At 49.3% G+C, this 19,413-nt stretch overlaps 2 protein-coding genes across 2 annotated transcripts; one reads left to right on the top strand and one right to left on the bottom strand.

Annotated features, from left to right (window-relative positions):
- Positions 1-8,548: 8,548 nt before the first annotated feature.
- Positions 8,549-13,210, top strand: POU5F1 (POU class 5 homeobox 1). Its single transcript, XM_049765406.1, has 5 exons — positions 8,549-8,956; positions 11,646-11,766; positions 12,014-12,144; positions 12,666-12,824; positions 12,944-13,210. Exons 1-5 carry the CDS (start codon positions 8,549-8,551, stop codon positions 13,208-13,210), a joined length of 1,086 nt encoding a protein of 361 aa, XP_049621363.1.
- A 2,539-nt stretch (positions 13,211-15,749) lies between these two features.
- On the bottom strand, positions 15,750-17,886 carry TCF19 (transcription factor 19). Its single transcript, XM_049764776.1, is given in 4 exon segments — positions 15,750-15,884; positions 15,886-15,962; positions 16,165-16,719; positions 17,649-17,886. Coding segments are annotated over 4 exon segments (1,005 nt in total).
- Between the last annotated feature and the right edge of the window lie 1,527 nt (positions 17,887-19,413).

The raw sequence follows: 19,413 nt of genomic DNA, 5'->3' as shown, positions 1-19,413 counted from the left end.
CTTCCTGCAGAAGGGTTGAGAGTTGTGGGTGACACCTGAGAAGAGATGGTCTGATCAGCTCTTTGGCAGTGGCATTCGCAGTGCAGGCTGGGAATGCAGGAGGTGGGAGCCACTTGCTGCAGGGGATAGAGGGTGGGTGTAGCATGATTTGCTAGAGATGACATGACAGAGAAGCTATGTGTAGCAGAATAAAAGGATTTATCAGTTGAAGATGGGAATTCCAGGCATTTGGGGAAAAAAGAGGGAGTGGAGTGAAGGCATCTCACTCTAGTAAAACTTTGGAGTTCTGGGGCTCTAGCATTTGAGTCTCACACCCTGGAAACCACAGTGGTGTGTAAGTTGACCAGGAACCAGAGTAGCCCCAGGAGCAAAGGAGATGCATCCACTGTGGTGAGGATTTCCTTGTCAGTGCACTGAGTTTCTTTTTTTTTTGGCTACAGCTCAGGCTTCCTCCTTGTTCTTTGCTCAGAGATCACCCCTGGCAGTGCCCTATATGTGTCCAGTATTGAACAGGGCAAGCTCTTTTTTACTTGCTGTATTTCTGGTCTGAAGTTTTTTTTGAACCTTCCTAGCAGTGCTCAGGTGTCACCAGGGATATACCTAATAATGCTGGTGATCAAATCCCTCATACATGCAAGGCATGTACGCTACTATTTGAGCCTCAGCCAGACTCAAGAAAAAAAATTAGGGGAGGGGTTGGAGCGATAGTATAGTTGGGGGCATTCCCTTGCAAATGGTCAACGTAGGTTCGATCCTCCCATATCTCATATGGTCCCCTGAACCTGCCAGCAGTAATTCCTGAGGTGCAGAGCCAGGACTGACCTCTGAGCACTGCTGGGTGTAATCATAAAACAAAAACAAACAAAACAGCAAACAAAAAAAATTGGGGGTCTCTCCAGTGAAGGCTATAGTCAGCAGTGCTTTAAGAGGCAGCTGTATGGTGCCAAAGATCAAATCTGTGCCGAGTTTGACTTGCACAGCTCTTTGATAAGCTTGGGTTCTAGTCCCTTGGGCCTACACTCCAGTAAAAGTGAGTCAAGGAAAGGAAGAATTACAGCTAGGGAGATGCAAAAGGAATAATTGTCCCCAGCACCAACCATCTCAGTCCTCCGGAAATAACTGGAGTTGGGGAGGGGCAGCCTGAGATAGCAGTGATAGGTGGGACTGATCAGCTGAGAGGGAGGGCTGAGGGTGGAGGCATTGCAGGAGAGATGGACGGACCAGCTCCTCAGCTCTCCTCATATCATCTGTCTCAGTGTTTGTGAGTGTGTGTGCACTCAGGGCTTACTCGTAGCTTTGAACTTAGGCAGGTTCAAGGACCATATGAGATGATGAGGATTGAACCTGGGTGAGCTATGTGCAAGGCAAGTGCCCTATTATCTCTCCAGACCCTCAACTATGTCCTTTCTAGCACATTCCATTGCTGACCAGCTTGGCCATGTTGCTCACCCTCTCTTCTCACATCCTTTTGTTTGTTTGTTTTTGGGTCACACCCTGCAGCACTCAGGGGTTACTCCTTGCTCTGTGATCAGAAATCTCTCCTGGTAGGCAAGGGGGACCAACGGGGATGCCTGGATACAAACCTCCGTCTGTCCTGAATTGGCTGCTTACAAGGCAAATGCTGTGCTATCTCTCTAGCCCCTCTCACACATATTTGACCAGCTCTTCTTTGAAGGTTCGGTTCTAACTCAGGGTTTGTCACCCAAGGGCATTCAGGGAGGGGTGTGACCAAGAATCACCCACAATGCCAGTGAAAGGTGCTGCATAGCAGCCCAGTGACATTGGTCTAGGAAGCTTGAAGGTCTCCTCTTGTCACGTTCCTTGTTCCGTTGACCTCTACAAAGCTACCAGAAGGGAACCCTACCAATATGTGAGGTTGCAGGCTTTTATGTGTCAATTGTCTAGCTAACCAAGTTGAGAGCTGAGCTGAGCAGCCCCTGTAACCTGAGTCTATAGGACCTTATACCTGACCCACTGCTGATCAGTTCTTTGACACAAACAGCAGGTTCTGGATGGGTGAGCAACAATCTGTCTGATATGGGGTCTCTTAGGCTCTAAAGTGAGAGTACCAAGGTGGCCCACGAAAGAAGTTTCTGGGTTTTGGCCAGCAGTTTATAGGCCTGACCTTTCACAGGAAAATTGAGAACTCAGAGCAGAGGCATCTTTTTTTTTCTCCTTTCCTTTCTTTTTCTTTTTTGTCTTTTGGTTCAAACCCAGCAGAGCTCAGGAGTTACTTCCTGACCACTCCTGATGGTCTCCACAGACCATGATGGATGTCCTATATGGTCATAAGGCAAGTGTCCAGTTAGTTACTTACTGTACTATCACTCTGGCCCCTCTTTTTTCTTTTCTTTCCATTCTTTTTTTTGTTTTTTGTTTTGTTTGTTTTGTTTGTTTGTTTGTTTTTGGGTCACACCTGGTGGCCCTCAGGGTTACTCCTGGCTCTGCACTCAGAAATCGCACAGCCCTACCGCTGTGCTATCTCTCCGGCTCCTCCATTCCTTTTCTTTTTTCTTTTGTTTGTGGGTCTTACACAGTGGTGCTCAGGTGTTTTTCTTGACTTTGCACTCAGGGGTCACTCCTGAAGGGACTTGGGGAACTATATATGGGATATGTCAGAGATAGAATCTGGTTTGGCCTCTTGTGCAAGGCAAGTGCCTTATCTGCTGTATTATCACCTGGCCAGAGATTTCTTTTTCTAATTTGGTTTGGGCTACTCTTAGTGATGCTTAGACCAGTGCTTGAGGTGCTCAAGGTATCATATGGAATAATGATTCGAATCCTACTGCATGCAAAGCAATAAGCTATTTCCCTGGCACTCAGAGCAAATTTATTCCTTTTTAAAAATTATGTATATAGGGGCCGGAGAGATAGCATGGAGGTAAGGTGTTTGCCTTGCATGCAAAAGGTCGGTGGTTCGAATCTCGGCATCCCATATGGTCCCCCGAGCCTGCCAGGAGCGATTTCTGAGCATAGAGCCAGGAGTAACCCCTGAGCGCTGCCAGGTGTGACCCAAAAACCAAAAAAGAATTTTTTTTATGTATGTATGTATGTATTTGGGGGAGGAGTTCATGGTTTATAACTAGATCTGCACTCAGGAATTACTTCTAATAGTTTTTGGGTTGCTATGGGGTGCTGTGAATCAAACCCAGATCTACCATATGTACCTGGATAGATAGTACCTACTGTACTATCTATCCAGCTCCTATTTTATATTTTTAGAACTACATATAAAAGTTTATTTGGAATGTAAAAAAAATACTATGCCTTCAATGTTTAAGTAGTCACATAAATTTCATGGCTTTAGATTGCTTTGTGTACTGCTAAGAAATGTTATAATGTACTACAATCTGGGGACTTGTGGACAAAGTAATTGTACATGGGTTCTGTTTTATTTTTCTTAATATTCTTTGACTGTAAGTTCAAAATTTAGGCATCAGCAAGGGATTTCTTCTGAGAACTCTGTTTATGGGTAATTGTCCTTCCACTGTAACTTTACCTTGTCCTCTTTCTTTGCATCATTGTTCTTATAATAAAAAATAAAAAAATTTAAATTAAAAAAAAAGTTTATTGGGAAGAAGAGGAGAAGTTCCCCAGCCAGGGAGGAATTTGTTATAGGGTTCAATTCTCAACCAAGGGAATTCTCAGTCCCCCCCACCCCCACCCCCCACCAAGGGAACAGAAAAGAGGCTTAGGGGTTGTTTCTTCTGAAGCCTGAGTTGTCTCCTAACTCTTCCTTTCTCCCACACATACAATATTTTGGATGGGGGAGGGCACACTTCTTGGTTGCTCTTGGAGTTCCTTCTAGTTTCATGGTGGGGTTGCCCCCTGTGGTGCAGGGGTGCGATGGATTGATCCCAACCATGCAAAGCATGCAAGCCTGAGCTCAGTCCCAGCTATTTCTCTGGATCCCACATTCACACTTCCTCCTCCTCCCTTTGTCTCTGTTTTCCTGGAGTTTTTTTTTCTTTTTAGTCACACCCAAGATGCTGGAGGGCCACTTCTGATTCTGTGCCCTGGGGGTTGCTCCAGGCAGTACTCAGGGATCAGGTCATGCCAGGACCAAACCTGGCCTTCTATATCAAAGCATGTCCGCAGCATATTGAGATCTCTGGCTCCTTCAGTGAGAAATTTTATCTCCTGAAGAATATTTCATATAAATTCCCAAGCACTCAGCACAACACAAAACTGATCTTGCAAACTTCCATGCATCTTACATTCTCTTTATAGGTCTTTTTTTTTTTTTTTTTTTGTGGGGGTCATACCCAGCTCTGCCCTCAGAAGTCACTCCTAGCAGACTAAGTGGGCCATATAGGATGCCGAGATTTAAACTGGGGATGGGGGGGTCTATTCTGATTTGGCTGCATGCAATGCAAACACCTTACCACTGTGCTATCGCTCTCTTTTCAGTTTTGGGGGCCACAGCTGACTACTCAGGGTCGGCTCCTTACTCTCAGGGCAATGCTTCTTGAGTCTCTGAAGCAAAGCCCTTGAGCTATCTCCTTGGCACTCATAACCTCTCTTGATTGAACTTGAGGGAAAATTCAACTCATTTCCCAAGAAGTTGCTTAGAGGTTGGAAATAGTTGTGTGTGTTAAATAAAGGTCAGGGCCATTGTACACTGAGTCTCTCATCTCAGTTCCTTCCAATCCAATTTTTCCTGACAGATATATAGAGACATCTATGTTCCCGTGCAAATTATGTGCAAGGTGAGACAGGAGTTAAATGGGAGTGAAAACTGGACGAAAATGTAGAGTTTATTTTAGCTTAACTCCTTTTTAGTCAGTCTGGAAACTGAGGCACAACAGGGAAGGGACAGTAAGTTGGGGTCAAGGCCTGGTATCCTCTTTTCCCCCTTATATTCTCACTTGTCTTTTCCTGCCTTGAGACTACACTTCTCTATTTGAGTAAAAGACTCTGGAGTGAAAAAACCATTTGTTTACAGGAGGTTACTGGAGATGAGGTTGGTTGATAGGGAGCAACAGAGTATTTGGTTTTGTTTTGCTTTGTTTTTTTTTGTTTTTTTTTTTGTTTTTTTTTTTTTGGTTTTTGGGCCACACCCGGCAGTGCTCAGGGGCTACTTCTGGCTGTCTGCTCAGAAATAGCTCCTGGCAGGCACGGGGGACCATATGGGACACCGGGATTTGAACCAACCACCTTTGGTCCTGGATCGGCTGCTTGCAAGGCAAACACAGCTGTGCTATCTCTCTGGGCCCGCAACAGAGTATTTGGAATTTGACATTAAGGAAAGCATCACCCAACTTGGGCCAAGACTGGACTCTTCTCTATTCTCTCCCTTTCTTCTGTCCCCCCCCCCCCTTTGCTTTTTGGTCCATACTCTGCAATGCTCAGAGGTTACTCCTGCTATGCGCTATGCACTCAGAAATCGCTCCTGGCTTGGGGGTCCATATGGGATGCTGGGGATCGGGGATTGACCCAAGATTTATCCTGTATCATCCTCTGTGCAAGGCAAATGCCCTACCACTGTGCTATTGCTCTGGCTCTTCTTTCTTCTGCTTTATTTATTTTTTGTTTTACTTTTGGGTCACATCTGGCAGTGCTTAAAGTTTATTCCTGGGACAAATAAGCCCTGGATCACTCCTGGCAGACTCAGGTACCATAAGGGACATTGAGGATTGAATCTGGGTACTGTGTGCAAGGCAAGTGTCCTATTCTCTATACTATCACTCGGCCCATTTTCTGCCTTTAGATGCACAGAACCGACTTCTGAAGAAGTGGTCTGCCCCCTATGGAGGAGAAATCTCCCTTGGCTGCTCTTTCAGCTGCTTCCCAACCAAGTAGTCCCCACCAGGCTTTGGGAGGAGATGTCTGGGCCAGAAAGGTCTGCTTACACCTTGCTGTGGCCAAGCCATCCAGACATACCTGGATATTCCCACATGAGGCCTCTCTTGTGTTTCCTCTGTCAAGAAGCACATTTATCACCATGACACTACAATAAAGGTGTGTGCAGAATCTGGAGTCCAGTTTAAAATTTTTTTTTTAAACTTTAAATTTTAGAACTTCTGTCCAGTTTGAAAGTTTTCCAGTATTCTGAGGCCCAGGTCTGAAGCCTTTCTCTGTTTCCAGCTTCTGGCAGGTAGGCAGTCTTAAGCTGGGGTGTGGGGAGCAGGCCTGGGCAGAAGTGGAGCCGCCCACCCTTCAGGCCTGATAGGAGGGTGGGGACATGGGAGGAGAGCACTGCTCTGCTCCTGCCAGCTCAGATGCCTGGTAGAGGCTGGCTGACCGCAAACATACCAAAGTTCTAGTTTGGATCAGGCTCAGGACTGGACTGGCTTAGCCCAAGCTACCTGGCACCAACTTTCTCAAGATTTCTGCTGTGAGCTAAGCTAAGAAACTTACCACAAGGAGCAACTGTAATTCGTAATTTGATGAACAAGAGATGGTTTTAAGTGGGGAAATTTGGGAGGATGTTTTAAAAGCCACTGGGAAGAGAGTAGTGGTGTGTGTGTGTTGTGGGGTGTTCTGAGAGCCTAGGGGTGCCAAAGCTGGAACTTCACTGTTCCTGGACCTGCTCCTCCCCCACCCAGGAGGCCCTCTTCTTGGCAGACAGCAGATATATGCATGACAAAGATGCCTGATGGCTCTGTCCTGGGGGTTGGGGAGATGGCTGGGGAGGGGCCACTCTATCCCAAAGCACATCTCCACCCCCTCCAGCCTTTTATGCAGTTCTTGGTATCGAGGTGAAGACAGCCCTGACCCCCACTGTCCTGGGGTTTAGTGTGGAAATGCCTGCATAAGCTAGTGGTAGTTGTCCAACAATAGACATTCGAGACTGGCACAGGAACTGGGCTTGGGTAGAGGATTCAGGGTGATATTGGCACCAAAGACTCTGGGTAAGTGAAGACAGTGTGTACAGTTAAGAGGGCCCCCACTGGCCCTCAAGGCAAAACTGCCAGGCCTAGCAAATTGCCTTTTACAAGCTTGTTTCCTGTATCGAGGGCCTCGGGTCTGGATTTTATGCTGTGGAAAGGCTCAGTCTAGAGCCTTTCTGCAGCCTTCTAATTTACTTTGGGGGCCCCCATTTAGGGAAGTTTTGGGGAGCAGACAGATAAACATCCCACACAGAGAGGCGCTCTGAGGGCTATTCTCTTGCAAACAGAACAAGTGCTAGGCCTGCAGCTTGAGCCCTCAGGACAGGCCCAGGAAAATAGACCTTGTGGGAGAGCTTAGGGCAGGCTTCCATGCTGCCCTTGGAAAGGGCTCTTCACCCCCCCCCCCCCCCCCCTTCTCAGCTCCCCTAAACAAAGTGCATCTCCGGGTTTGGGGCCCCGGGGGTGGGTGTGGATGACAAGGCTCACCTCCAGCCTCCAGAGGAAAGGGAGCTGGATACCTGGCTCCCCGCGGGGGCCCCGTCTGAGGCCAGTCTTTGAGGAGGTTGGGGGTGTTGCTGGAGCTCTTTTAGCTTCAGTGAGGGGAATTTTGTGAGAGGGGGTTTGAAGTTGGGGGGTTGGGGGTCAGGAAGCTGTCCCCAGGGGAGCCATCTAGACCCATTCAGGGGATGAGCACTTGTTTAGGGTTAGAGCTGCCCCCTCTGGGGACTGGGATTGTCCAGCCAAGGCCATTGTCCTGCCCCTTCCCCCAGTCCCTCCCCAAGCTTCTTTGAACCTGAAGTCAGATATTTTTTTCTCTCCCCTCCCTCCCAGAGTTTCCCCACCCAGGGCCTAGGGCTGGAGCCCGGCTAGAAAGTGGGTGGGGGAGGGCTAGCAGGTGATGAGGCGACTTCGTTGGAGTGGGAGGCTAGAAACAGAAATGAGGGTCCCACTGTGGGTGGCTCTGAGAGGGGTAACTTATCCTTCTGTGTGGACCGGGCTCCGAGAAGGGGGTTAGAATTCAGGTACTGAGGTCGGTAGGTGAGGGGACTCTTAAGCAGAACTTGGGGGTAAGGATAGCCTGGGTTGGCAGCATAACCTGGAGTGGAGGAAGAGTTTAGCATCTCACCTGAGGGTGCCTGGCCTTTGGGGCTTTGGGTTGACTGCATCTAGTTGGGAATGTCTACCCAGATTCTTGGATTGGGGAAGGTCATCGGGGTGGCTGTTGGCTACTGAAAGGGTAGCACCAGTGGTACTTGGCACCAACACCCATGTTTGAAGGACCTGTGGGGGTAACTGGGTCTTGGTGAGGAGACTGCCAGGACCTCTCCAAGCAAACACCTGGGCTCCTGAAAACCTCCAAGACTTCTCCCCGGACCCCCGACAGTTCAGAGGCTCAGGCGTCCCATGGAGCTGGGGACAGCTGGATGGGAGAAGGGCAAGGTGACCACTGGGTGCTGCGGCCTGGACGGGCGCTCCTGGACATGCCCGTAGGTGCGCCCAGGTCTCTTCCCCCTTCACCCACGCCACCTCCACATCCTGCAAAAGCACCCAGGGCCTCAGTTTCTTTCACCCCCACCTCCCTCTCCTCCACCCATCCAGGGGGCGGGGCCTGGGGTCAAGGGTAGTGGGTGGGATTGGGGAGGGAGAGAGGTGCCGAGCCGATCCTCCGAGGGCCTCCTTCTTCTAGGCCCCCGGCTTGGGGCGCCTTGCATCCCATGGCGGGTCACCTGGCTTCCGACTTTGCCTTCTCGCCCCCGCCGGGCGGTGGTGGCGATGGGCCGGGAGGGCCGGAGCCGGGCTGGGTTGACCCTCGGACCTGGCTGAGCTTCCCAGGCCCTCCCGGCGGGTCTGGAATCGGGCCGGGGGTCGGGCCTGGCGCTGAGGTGTGGGGGATCCCCCCGTGCCCCCCGCCCTATGAGTTCTGCGGAGGGATGGCCTACTGTGGCTCTCAGGTGGGAGTGGGGCTCGTGCCCCAAGCTGGCCTGGAGATCCCGCCGCCCGACGGCGAGCCCGGTGCAGGGGTGGAGAGCAGCTCCTCCGAAGGGGCCTCCCCGGAACCCTGCGCTGCCCCCCAAGTGGCCGTGAAGCTGGAGAAGGAGAAGCTAGAGCCGACCCCCGAGGAGGCAAGTGAGCGGCAAGGGAGGGAATGTTGGATGGGGCGTCCCTTGTTGCAAGTGGTCATCGCAGCTTTTCAGGTTTGGGGCAGCGCGCGCAGGGCACCCCTGGTTGGAACAGGAATGTGGCGACCCTCGAAGGGAGGCCTAAGGGTTGGAGTGAGGCGGGAAGTGGCAGGCAGGACGCCGCAGAGGAAGGCAGGGAACTGGGAAGGGAGCTGTCGGGGGCCCTTGTCAAGTCGGGATCTTGCCTCTCTGGGCCTACCCGGGTGGCATGGCCTTCTCTCTCTGGGCTGCCCGGTGGCATGGCCTTCTCTCCAGCTTGGAATTTGAACCCCTTCCACCCAGCCTTGGATTCCTATCTTGACCCTGTGCTTGGCCTTAGGGCAGGCTGGCCTCGGGTAAAAACAAGTGTTGATCCCCTGGTTATTGTTCCTGCAAGTCTAGGGTGTGACCCTTTGCGACTGAAACTCCTGTTGGGGACGTGTGTGCGTAGGTGAGGGATTGGGTCCACCTCCTGGCAGGTTTCGGGCTTGTCTCGATTTTGGTCTCTGGATCCGTGAGTTGAATCAGCTGGTGTGCAAAGTGGAGCTCCCATGGCACTCCTTGTGAAAACCTTGGAGTATCCATCTTGGTCTTATTTTAAGTGAGGAATCAGTAGAGGAAGCCGTGAAAGGTGTTTGGTAGATCCTGGTCCCTTCCCAAAGATAGCTTTTGCGGAGACCTTGGAGACTTCCAGTCCATGCAGGTCGGGGGCTGCTATTAAGGATGTATCTGTCCTCTAGTTGTCCCTGGAAACAAGTGCAAGCAATTAGAGATCTAGTACTAAGTTCTAGGCCTCACAGAAGGAGGTGTGAGTGGTTTCCGTCGACTTCGTATTAGCCTGAGAGTCATAGCTGGAGGCGACCGCTGAGTCTTGAATGATAATGGCTGCCAATTGCTGTCCGTTTCTCAAGTGCCGGGCTGTGTGCTGGGTTTCTACATCATTATCTCATTAACTGGCACAAAATCTCCCGGGGAGGTATTATTAGCTTATTTCACGGGTCTTAACTGCTACCTGGTGAACTGATGGACTTGAGCTGCTCTTTGCCTTATATAAACGCCCCCAAATTGTAACTGGCCCAAAGCTTTCCTGGGACATCAATGAGACATCCACTTTAGACTTCACTGAAGGAGATGTGAGTGGTTTCTGTCGACCTAGACGCCAAAGTTGAAAATGGAAACTAGTCTGTCTGAATTTGATGTGATCGATCATCTTTGAAATGCTTGTCTTGCTGGACTATATATACCAAGCCCTCTGCTGATCTCCTTGGTGGTTCCATCCGCTAAATTGCTCTCAGTCTTCCTCAAAACTCAGATATCTTGTAGTTTTGACTAATGCAATTTTCTGTGACTTTTGGTAGCTTTCTGGATGACTTGTCTCGTCATCTCTTAAAAGGTCTCAAAACCAGTCAGTCCTTCTCTTTCCAGCCACATCTTCCAGCCAGTCCTTTGGAGCACATTTGGATGCAGTCAGATAAATACTAAAATGCTACAACTTTCCATCTTGGTCACCACCAGCTGTGGTGGCTTTTTGTTTCCGCAAGGTGCTGGGAATTAGACCCAAGACCTCTCATACCTATAAGGCTCTCCTGCTGAGCTATACACCTCCAGTCCCTATCCTGCATTCTTGGTGTGCCCTCCCTAATTAGATCCTCACCTCCTCCATGGTCTACACTTTAGCTGGAGAGGGCATTTTAAATGACATATTTCATTTTATAGCCCTCAGCTTCTCCCTCAGTTATTAGCAGTCCTTGTTCCTTACAGCACACACATTTCTGGCCTCAGCAGCTGCTTCCCTTTTAACCCTTTCCACAACCCACTCACCCCAATCTTTGTGCCTGGCAGGTCTTTTTTCTACATTACTCAAACATCACCTTCTCTGGTCTCTGTTAGTCTCCCATAATTCCTGTCTCCACTTTACTATTTTCCAAGCTCTTCTAACATACTAACAAACAGCTAGGATTGTCTCCATGTAAGGATTTCTAAGAGGTTTCCCCCACATTGTAAGTAGCTACTTGCTCAAAGTTTTGATAAATCTGTTGAATTAAGGTAGATTGAATTAATGAAGATTATGTTACAAAATGATGCAGTTAAAATAAGGAAAAATTTGATTTTTAAAACTAGAGTACTAACTACATATAGAACACTCTTGATACCTTTTATGACACCTGTTTTTGTTGTGTGTTTATATGTATGCATCCTGTGTCTGTGTGGGAGCCTAAAAGTCGGCTGGGGAAAAGTATATTGAACGGAGTGACTTGTCTAACCTTAAACTGTGATGCTCATCCAATTGCCCATTGTAAGTTGGTAAATGGAATGTTGCAGAATGTGTACACATGTGTGTATATATGCATGCATGTGTGAGAGAGAGGAAGAGAGAATGACTTTTTTTTTTTTAGAGAGAGAGAATGAATTTTTGGGGTATGAGATGTGCCCATCATCTGACAGGTGATGCCAGACCTCTGCCCTTACAGTAACTCCAGGCATGGCTTCCTGGAGTGAATTGTTGTAAACTGGTGACCTCTAGTTAGATCAGCCTGGAAGTAGAGATTCTTACATACTGTTCCTTGGGCTTCCAGTCATGTTCTTAGAGCCTGAATGGGAAGGAGGGATAAATGAATGTGGTCTCACATGTCCATTGCCTTTTTAAATGCAGTCCCAGGACATCACCGTGCTACAGAAGGAACTTGAGCAGTTTGCTAAGCTTCTGAAGCAGAAGAGGATCACCTTGGGATATACCCAGGCCGATGTGGGGCTTACTCTGGGTGTTCTCTTTGGTGAGTCTCTCTCAGCAGGTTCTGACTACAAAACACTGGTTTCATCTCTGCCGAAAGAAATATTCCTGGATTTGGGTCTTATTGGCCCAATAAGAAGTGTTTTGTGAGGGTGGGCTGTTTTTTTTATCTATGGAGGGAGATAAGTAGAAAGAAGGGAAAAGGTTCTGGGGCTTTGGGTTTCCCCTGGGAAGAAGTGGGTCAGGTCCTGGGCTTGAGTCACCTTGTTCTTTCTTCCTGGTTTCCCCAGGGAAGGTGTTTAGCCAGACGACCATCTGCCGTTTTGAGGCACTGCAGCTCAGCTTTAAGAACATGTGTAAGCTGCGGCCCTTGCTGCAAAAGTGGGTTGAAGAAGCTGACAACAATGAAAATCTACAGGAGGTAAGTGAGTAGGGACTAAAGATCTGCTGGTTTCCACTGCTCCCATTCGTGGATAGCTTGTAGCTCTCTTCCTTCTTCGGAGTAGTTCTAGGATGGGGCATAAATCCACAGTCTTGTTGGAGAAGGTTCAAGAGCCACTGGTGCAATTGGTTTTCTTTTTTGGTGGTGGTCATTAATTGGGCCATACCCGACTGTGCTCAGAGGCTACTTCAGGTTGTATGTTTGGGGTCAACCTTACCTTGGAGATACTCAAGGAGACAATGCGGTGCCAGGGATTGAATCTGGTGCCTCTTGCACATGGAACGTATGTTCCAGTCATCTGAGCTATCATCCCAGCCCCAAGAGACACTGGTGTCAACCCACCTTTCCAGGTGCCTCTCTTTTGGAACCACATGGCTGTTCTGACATAGGTTGATGCCCTCCAGTCAATTGTGTGTAGTGTTGCTGTTTGTTGCTCAACTGCTGCTGATTGAAAGCTTGCCTTCTTTTCTCCCTTGTCACTCCCCTTCCCTCTTGCCCAGATTTGCAAAGCAGAGACCCTTTTGCAGGCCCGCAAGAGAAAGCGAACTAGCATCGAGAACAGAGTAAGAGGCAACTTGGAGAGCATGTTCCTGCAGTGTCCGAAGCCCACGCTGCAGCAGATTGGCCACATCGCCCAGCAGCTCGGGCTCGAGAAGGATGTGAGTGCTGCCTTCACCTTCCCAATCACTATCTTCCCAGCTCAGGGAGAAGTGACCAAGCTCGACCAGACCCACTGTTCCAAGCTCTTGATCTAATGCTCTCTCCATTTCCTCCCCAGGTGGTTCGAGTGTGGTTCTGCAACCGCCGCCAGAAGGGCAAGCGAACCAGTAGTGATTACGCCCAACGGGAGGAATATGAGGCTGCTGGGTCTCCTTTCACAGGGGCACCCGTACCCTTTCCTCTGGCACCAGGGCCCCATTTTGGTGCCCCAGGCTATGGGGGCCCTCACTTCACTACACTCTACTCCTCAGTCCCTTTCCCTGAGGGTGAGGCCTTTCCCTCCATGGCTGTCACTGCTCTGGGCTCTCCCATGCATTCAAATTGAGGTGCCTGCTGCCCCAGGTGGCAGAGGAAAGAGAAGAGCTAGGAAAAGAGCACTGGGGTTTGTACCAGAGTTTTGGGGATTAAATACTTCATTCACTAAGAAAGGAATTGGGGACACAAAGGGTGGGAGGGGACAGGAAGATTGGGGACTGGTTGGAGGGAAGGTGAAATTCAAGGATGCTCTTGATTTTAATCCTCAATTCACTCATTACTTTGTTCTTAAATAAAGAAGCCTGGGACACAGACATATGTTTATCTTTGGTTACAGAAGAGGGGATGAAGGTGTGGCCTAGAAATCAAAGTTGAAATTTATGCTGTAGATTGAAATGAGTTAGTTTTTAGGAGCAGGTGATGGATCTTGGGGAAATTTCAGTTGGAGACCTATTTCTCCTCCTCCTCCCCCTCCCCCTCTTCTTCCTCTTCCTCCTCCTTCCCCAACCCTCCCAAATGGGATGCCGGGATTCTAACCACCATCCTTCCTGGTCTACTGCATGGAAGGATGCAAAGACCTATTTTTCTTTTCATTCTTTTTCTTTCTTTTTGGTTTTTGGGTCACACCCGGCAGGGCTCAGGGGTTCCTCCTGGCTCTACACTCAGAAATTGCTCCTGGCATGCTCGGGGACTATATGGGACGCTGGGATTCGAACTGCTGTCCTTCCGTATGCAAGGCAAATGCCTTTACCTCCATGCTATCTCTCCGGCCCCTGGATCCACCACTTGTAAGGCAAGTGTCCTCACTGTGCTGTCTCTCTAGCCCCATTTGTATTTTTTTCTTTGGGGGTGGGGTTACACCCAGCTGTGTTTAGGGCTTATTCCTGGTGATCTGGGAATTCTATGTGGTGTGTGGGCTCAAACTGGGGTCTGCATCTTGTCCCTTATACTTTTCTCTGGCTCTTGTTTTCTTGATGGGAAAAGAACTTGGTTGGGTACTTAGGTGACGGCAGAAGGGATAGATGTAATGTTTTTAATAGAATAAAACTAAGGCTTTCCTTACAGGGACTCTGGAAAACTTTCTGGGTTTTGTGCCACACCTCATAATTTCCAGTAGTCAATCCTAGTGGTGTTTGAGAAAATCATGCTGTGTAGGAATGGAAATGGTTGGCTGCATGCAAGACAAGAGCTTTTAACCCCCTAATATCTCCATCCAGACTGGAATTTTGATTTGAGGTTAACAGAAAACCAGCCAGTTTGGTCTAAACTACACCAGATCAGCATCTGCTGTCTTAACGTAGTTTACAGATTTTCTTTTGCAGTATCTGGGATTGAACCCCGGTCTCCCTCATGCATGCAAGGCATATACTTGACCACTAAGCCATAACTGGTCCCTCACTTTCTCTAGAAAACTGTTTTTTTGCCTTCCAACTGAACCTAATGGTTATGGGGATTACTCCTGTGGTGTTGGGGGAATCAAACTTTGAGTGAATCATCTTATTTTAAAAGCAGTAAGTGGGTTTTTGTTTGTTTGGGGGCCATACCTGGTGATGCTCTGTGCTCAGGAATCACGCCTGGTAGGCTTGGGGGACTTTATGTGATGCCAGGTATCAAACCCAGGTTGGTCCTGTGCAAGGCAGTGTTTTCATTTAAACCAGAAATCTCAGTTATCCACATTCATTCTTTGCTTCCTACCTCTAATTGGTATATGTGTGTCCTTTCAGTGAGTTTTGTACTCCCATGCCATATCTGCTCATCTCTCCCCCCTTTCCCTAAGAATCAACACTCTAAAACACAGGGAGAGTGAGGCTGCTTATCTTTATTTAACAACAGAAGTAAAGCTTGAAAACACCTAGGTCCCAGGCAGGGTTAGAAGCAGTTAAGATATTCTGGTGTTGCACTCATGAAAATTTGCTCGTTTCATGTGAGGCATTCATCTTTCACAGGTGCGTGTGGCCTTTGCACTGATGATGGGTGCTCTGATCAGAGCCATTTTAGTGTCTGGGACAAGTAGGATTTTATTTTATTTTGGTTTTGTTTTTAGGTCACAGCCGGTGGGTTTACTCCTGGCTTTGCACTCAGAAATTGCACCTGGCAGGATATGTCAGCTGGTGAATGGCAAGTGCCCTACCCTAGACCACAACTTTGTGAACCAGTCACTTGTCATTAGACATCTTGGTTGTTTCCTTTTGTGGGGGAGGCAGGCGCACACTCACTGTGTTCAGAGGTTACTCCTGAATCTGCACTCAGAAATCGATCTGTGCAAGCTTGAAGACCATATGGGATGCCTGGGATCAAACCTGGGTTTGCCATGTGCAAGGCAAATGCCCTATCCGTTTTGCTATTGCTCCAGCCCCCAATTAAGCTTTTATAATATGGAGATTTCCAGCTCACTGGCACTTTGTGGAGGCAGCAATATCTTTGGCAGGAACCATCTCTTCTGTCTGCTTGGCTATGAGGGCCTTCTCCAGATCTTGGATCCATATTCATATCCATGAGTCATTCATTCCCTCCTGGGGAGGCAAGGGAAAAGGGCATTTTTTAGCACCCATTGGTACCCCTAGTCTTAAAGGTGTCAGCTTTATCTTCTGGTGCTTTGGTGGTGGGCCTTAGGCCTGGATGCCAACATAACACCCTGGGCACCAGAAGTCAACTTCCCTCGAAGCCTGGATACTGTAAACAAGCCACATGAACCAAAGGTCACAATCATCACACTGAACCCAGGCCACTGTCTCTTCTTAGGGCTAGGCAGCAGCAAGAGGCTGCAAAGGGTTCCCCAACCCCAACTGCAGGGGGAGCCATAGGGATGCTCACTGGGTCTTCTGAAGAAAGTGACACAAACAGGGTTACTGGAATCCCCTAGAAGCCAATAAGTAGCCCCTGGATCATCAGTGGCTCTATCTAGAGTCTCATATCATGTCCTCTACCCCATTCCCATCACCATACCTGAAACAGGATTGCCTTCCCATCCAATCCCTAAAAAGGAAAAGCTAGTGATAAAATTAGGTCTCTGCACTTACCCACCAGGTGCCAGGGTGGCTTTCTCTACTCGTAGTTTCTTCCTGGGCTCTAGCAGGAGTATTGAAGGGGTGTCGGGAGCCTCTTTCTCATCATCCAGTTCTGCCAGCACCCGATGAACTGATTTCCTTCGATTTCTTGGTGGTGGTGCAGAAGTGGTGGTCCCCACATTCCCAGAGAGAGTTGGGGCAGGCTGGCTTTGTGGCTTGCCCCCACCACGGGAGAAGGTGAGGGGCTGGGTTCGTAACTTGCTTAGGCTGCCAATAGAATTGAGGATTAAAGTGGCCTTGGGGGAAGGGGAAAGGGTACTGAGGGGCCGCTGTGGAGCTCCGTGAGGGGGTAGCATGGGTTGGAAACCAGCCTTGGATCCCTCTTCTCCTCTAGACCGTGGGATGGTAATGGCAGCAAAATCTTGAGGTTTGACTCGAACTTGCTGAAACATGAAGTAGAACTCTGAGGGATTGCTTTCTGGGGCCCCTTCAGGGCCAAAGGTCAGGAGGTCACCATCACTTAACTCCAGCCTGTGACCTCTTGGGAGGCGGACATTGTTGACCAGAGTCCCTGTTGTGGGCACCAGAAATAAAAGAAATGAATGATGAGATTTAAGTAAGGAAGTTTAAGGCACTACTCTGAACTTGCACAGATTCTCTTAGCAAGTGGCATCAGTTCCTAGTGAGTTGGGAACTCGTACATTTTGCTTTTGCTTGTCTACAGAGCAGATGGAGGAAATAAACCCCATGGAGGTCTGTTGCATGTTCACCCATTCTGCTCCAACTCAAGCTCAGCTCTGGGTTCAAACTCTAGTTCCTCTACCACTTACCAGCTGGGGGCAACTTTAACCTCTGCCTCATTTCTTTTTGTTTTTGGGTTTGGGGCCACACCTGGTGTTGCTCAGGGCTTACTCAAGGCACTGCAAAGAAATCGTTCCTGGCAGACTCGGGATCAAACCCAGGTCAGTCCTGGGTTAGCCGATTGCTAGGCAAACACCCTACGGCTATGCTATCACTTCAGCCCCTCAGCCTCATTTGTTGCCTCTGCAATTAGGAATTACACCCAACACAATCTTATTCATCAACACTAACTAAAACTTAACCTAGGAGAAAATTAAGACCTAGAACTGAAGGGGGAAAAAAATTTCACCTGGGGTCTGTGGATGACCTATGTAAACGGATTTGGCTTTCTGGGGCTGAGAAGACAACCGAAAGTAGTTGGTGAATCTGGAAACTGAGTCCTCATGCCTGAGTTCAGTCCCCCATGGCCCCAGGACAGTGATGCTTCCCAGATATGCTCAGTTCTAAGTTCTACCTGCTGCCTTTAATTGCTAAGCAGTACCTAGAATTGGCCTCAGAGCGTTTGACATTACACTCACGGGAAGATAGGTGTCTAGACAACTGGTGAGATTTTGAGATCAGCAGAGGGAGGTCCCTGGAGTTCCTTATACTTTCTTGTCTGGCCTGCAACTGTTCTGATGCAAGGATTTGTTCACTCACCTTGGCTGCTGCGGTCCTCCAGGCTGACCCTCCAGTCATCACCCCTGCGCTCAGCGTGCAGTTCTGCATGGACTCCAGAGATGTGGCCGGGCTCCCGCAGGGGCAGCAGGGCCACATCGCACAGGTCAGCCCTACAGCCCAAGCGATAGGTGCAGCCGGCTCCGTTCGGTGGGTGGAACGTATAGAGATCGCCGCCTTTACCGCCCCCTATGCGCAGCAGCTGGAAGCAGGGTAGCATGGGCGGTGCCCCGGACGCACCAGCTTCTTTTACTTTACAAGTCCATCACCTTTCCCACTCTGGAGTCATGCGAGATGGCCAGGATTCACTTTCCATCTGCTGCAAATTTTAGTCGTACCTTATGCACTTTCAATCTTAAGCGGTGCACTCAACGCGGATTTAGTTGTCAAGTAACTGGAATATCCTGGAGGGGCCTAAAATGAATCCTCTTCTGGCACCTTGGATGAACTGGATCGATGCAGGTTGCAAAGTATTTTTTTGGAATCCAATCTGCAAAGTAACAATTATTAGGTTCTGAATAAAGGCAACTTCTGTGCATGCATGTACACAGACGTTCGTATTTATACTTTAATGTAATGCTAACTTGTCACTACTATGATTTAGAGAAAAGCAGCTTTTAGTCAAGTCAGCTTATCCAGCAAATGCAGATAACCTAAAAGCAATCCTCCTGTCTCACTCCTATAGCCAATCCCTCACTCATTGCTAGCTCGGGCCCAGTGGGAAAGGAATCCAATGTCACCCTTAAAGTCATTGTGAATGAAGGAGTGCCTCCTTTCCCCGACAAAGCCAATCTAACCTCCCGCTTCCCGGCTTCATGGGAGATAAAACCTGGAAGAGCTCCCCGAGATCATCGAAGCATACCCAAACTTTTGCCGAGTTCCGAATAGGCCCGTGCTATCTTGGGGTGGTCTCTCCAGGTCTTCACGAAGCAAACGCGGCCGCTCCCAAAGCGATTTGACAGCCAGAAAGGCGAGGAAAAGCCCCGCCAGCAGCGAGCGCGCCCAGGGCAGGCCCCGCCTTCGAAATGCCCGGGTCGGGTCGAACTTCGCGCCCTGCGAGCCCGTTCGCAGACTCAGGCTGCCCCTGATTGGTCAGCTCATTTGGCTTCTTCAGTTTCATTGGACGGCGCGCCGGAGGGGGCGGGTAAAACCGAGAGGGCCCGCCTTTACTCTTTTCTGATTGGTTGACGAGTTTTCCCGGGTTCCCGAGGTTGGGAGGAGTCCGTCCGGGCGCGGAGTCGCGGCTACGCCTATCTCCGGCGATGACTTAAGCGCTACTGCGCCTGCGTGGACCCACTCGCTTTCTTTTTCCGGGATAAAACGGCTTTACAGCTGCCCGCCAAGCTGCCCGCTAAGCTGCCCGCTTTGCGCAGGCGCATCTAAGGACGGAGGCCCAGACCCCAGAACAAGGCATAAGGGGGTGTGGCCTAAGTGGGGGGCCCGCTCGCGCTTGGTAAGGGGCGTTCTGTAGAGTCGGTTGGGGGCGGGAAGGGGCCTAGAAGGGGGTACGGGGGTGGGCACAGGGATCCATAGGGGGACTTGGGGCACAGGGACCAAGTAGAGGAACCAATAAAGTGTTCAGAGAACCTTAGAGTTTGGGGTCCAACTGGGTGAAAACTCAGGAGTGAGAGAGGAAAGCTAAAAACCAGCTGGAGAGCAGGGAAGTGAGCAAGAATATTGAGTTTTGTGAGGGACCAGATACTTTTTTTTTCAGGAAAAGTCAGATTAGGGTGAAAGAGGGCAGAAG

The sequence above is a fragment of the Suncus etruscus genome, chromosome 18 (genome assembly GCF_024139225.1).
Source record: "Suncus etruscus isolate mSunEtr1 chromosome 18, mSunEtr1.pri.cur, whole genome shotgun sequence".
Lineage (NCBI taxonomy): Eukaryota > Metazoa > Chordata > Mammalia > Eulipotyphla > Soricidae > Suncus > Suncus etruscus.
The sequence above is the reverse complement of the archived record's forward strand: the minus strand, read 5'-3'. Positions and strand labels throughout refer to the sequence as shown.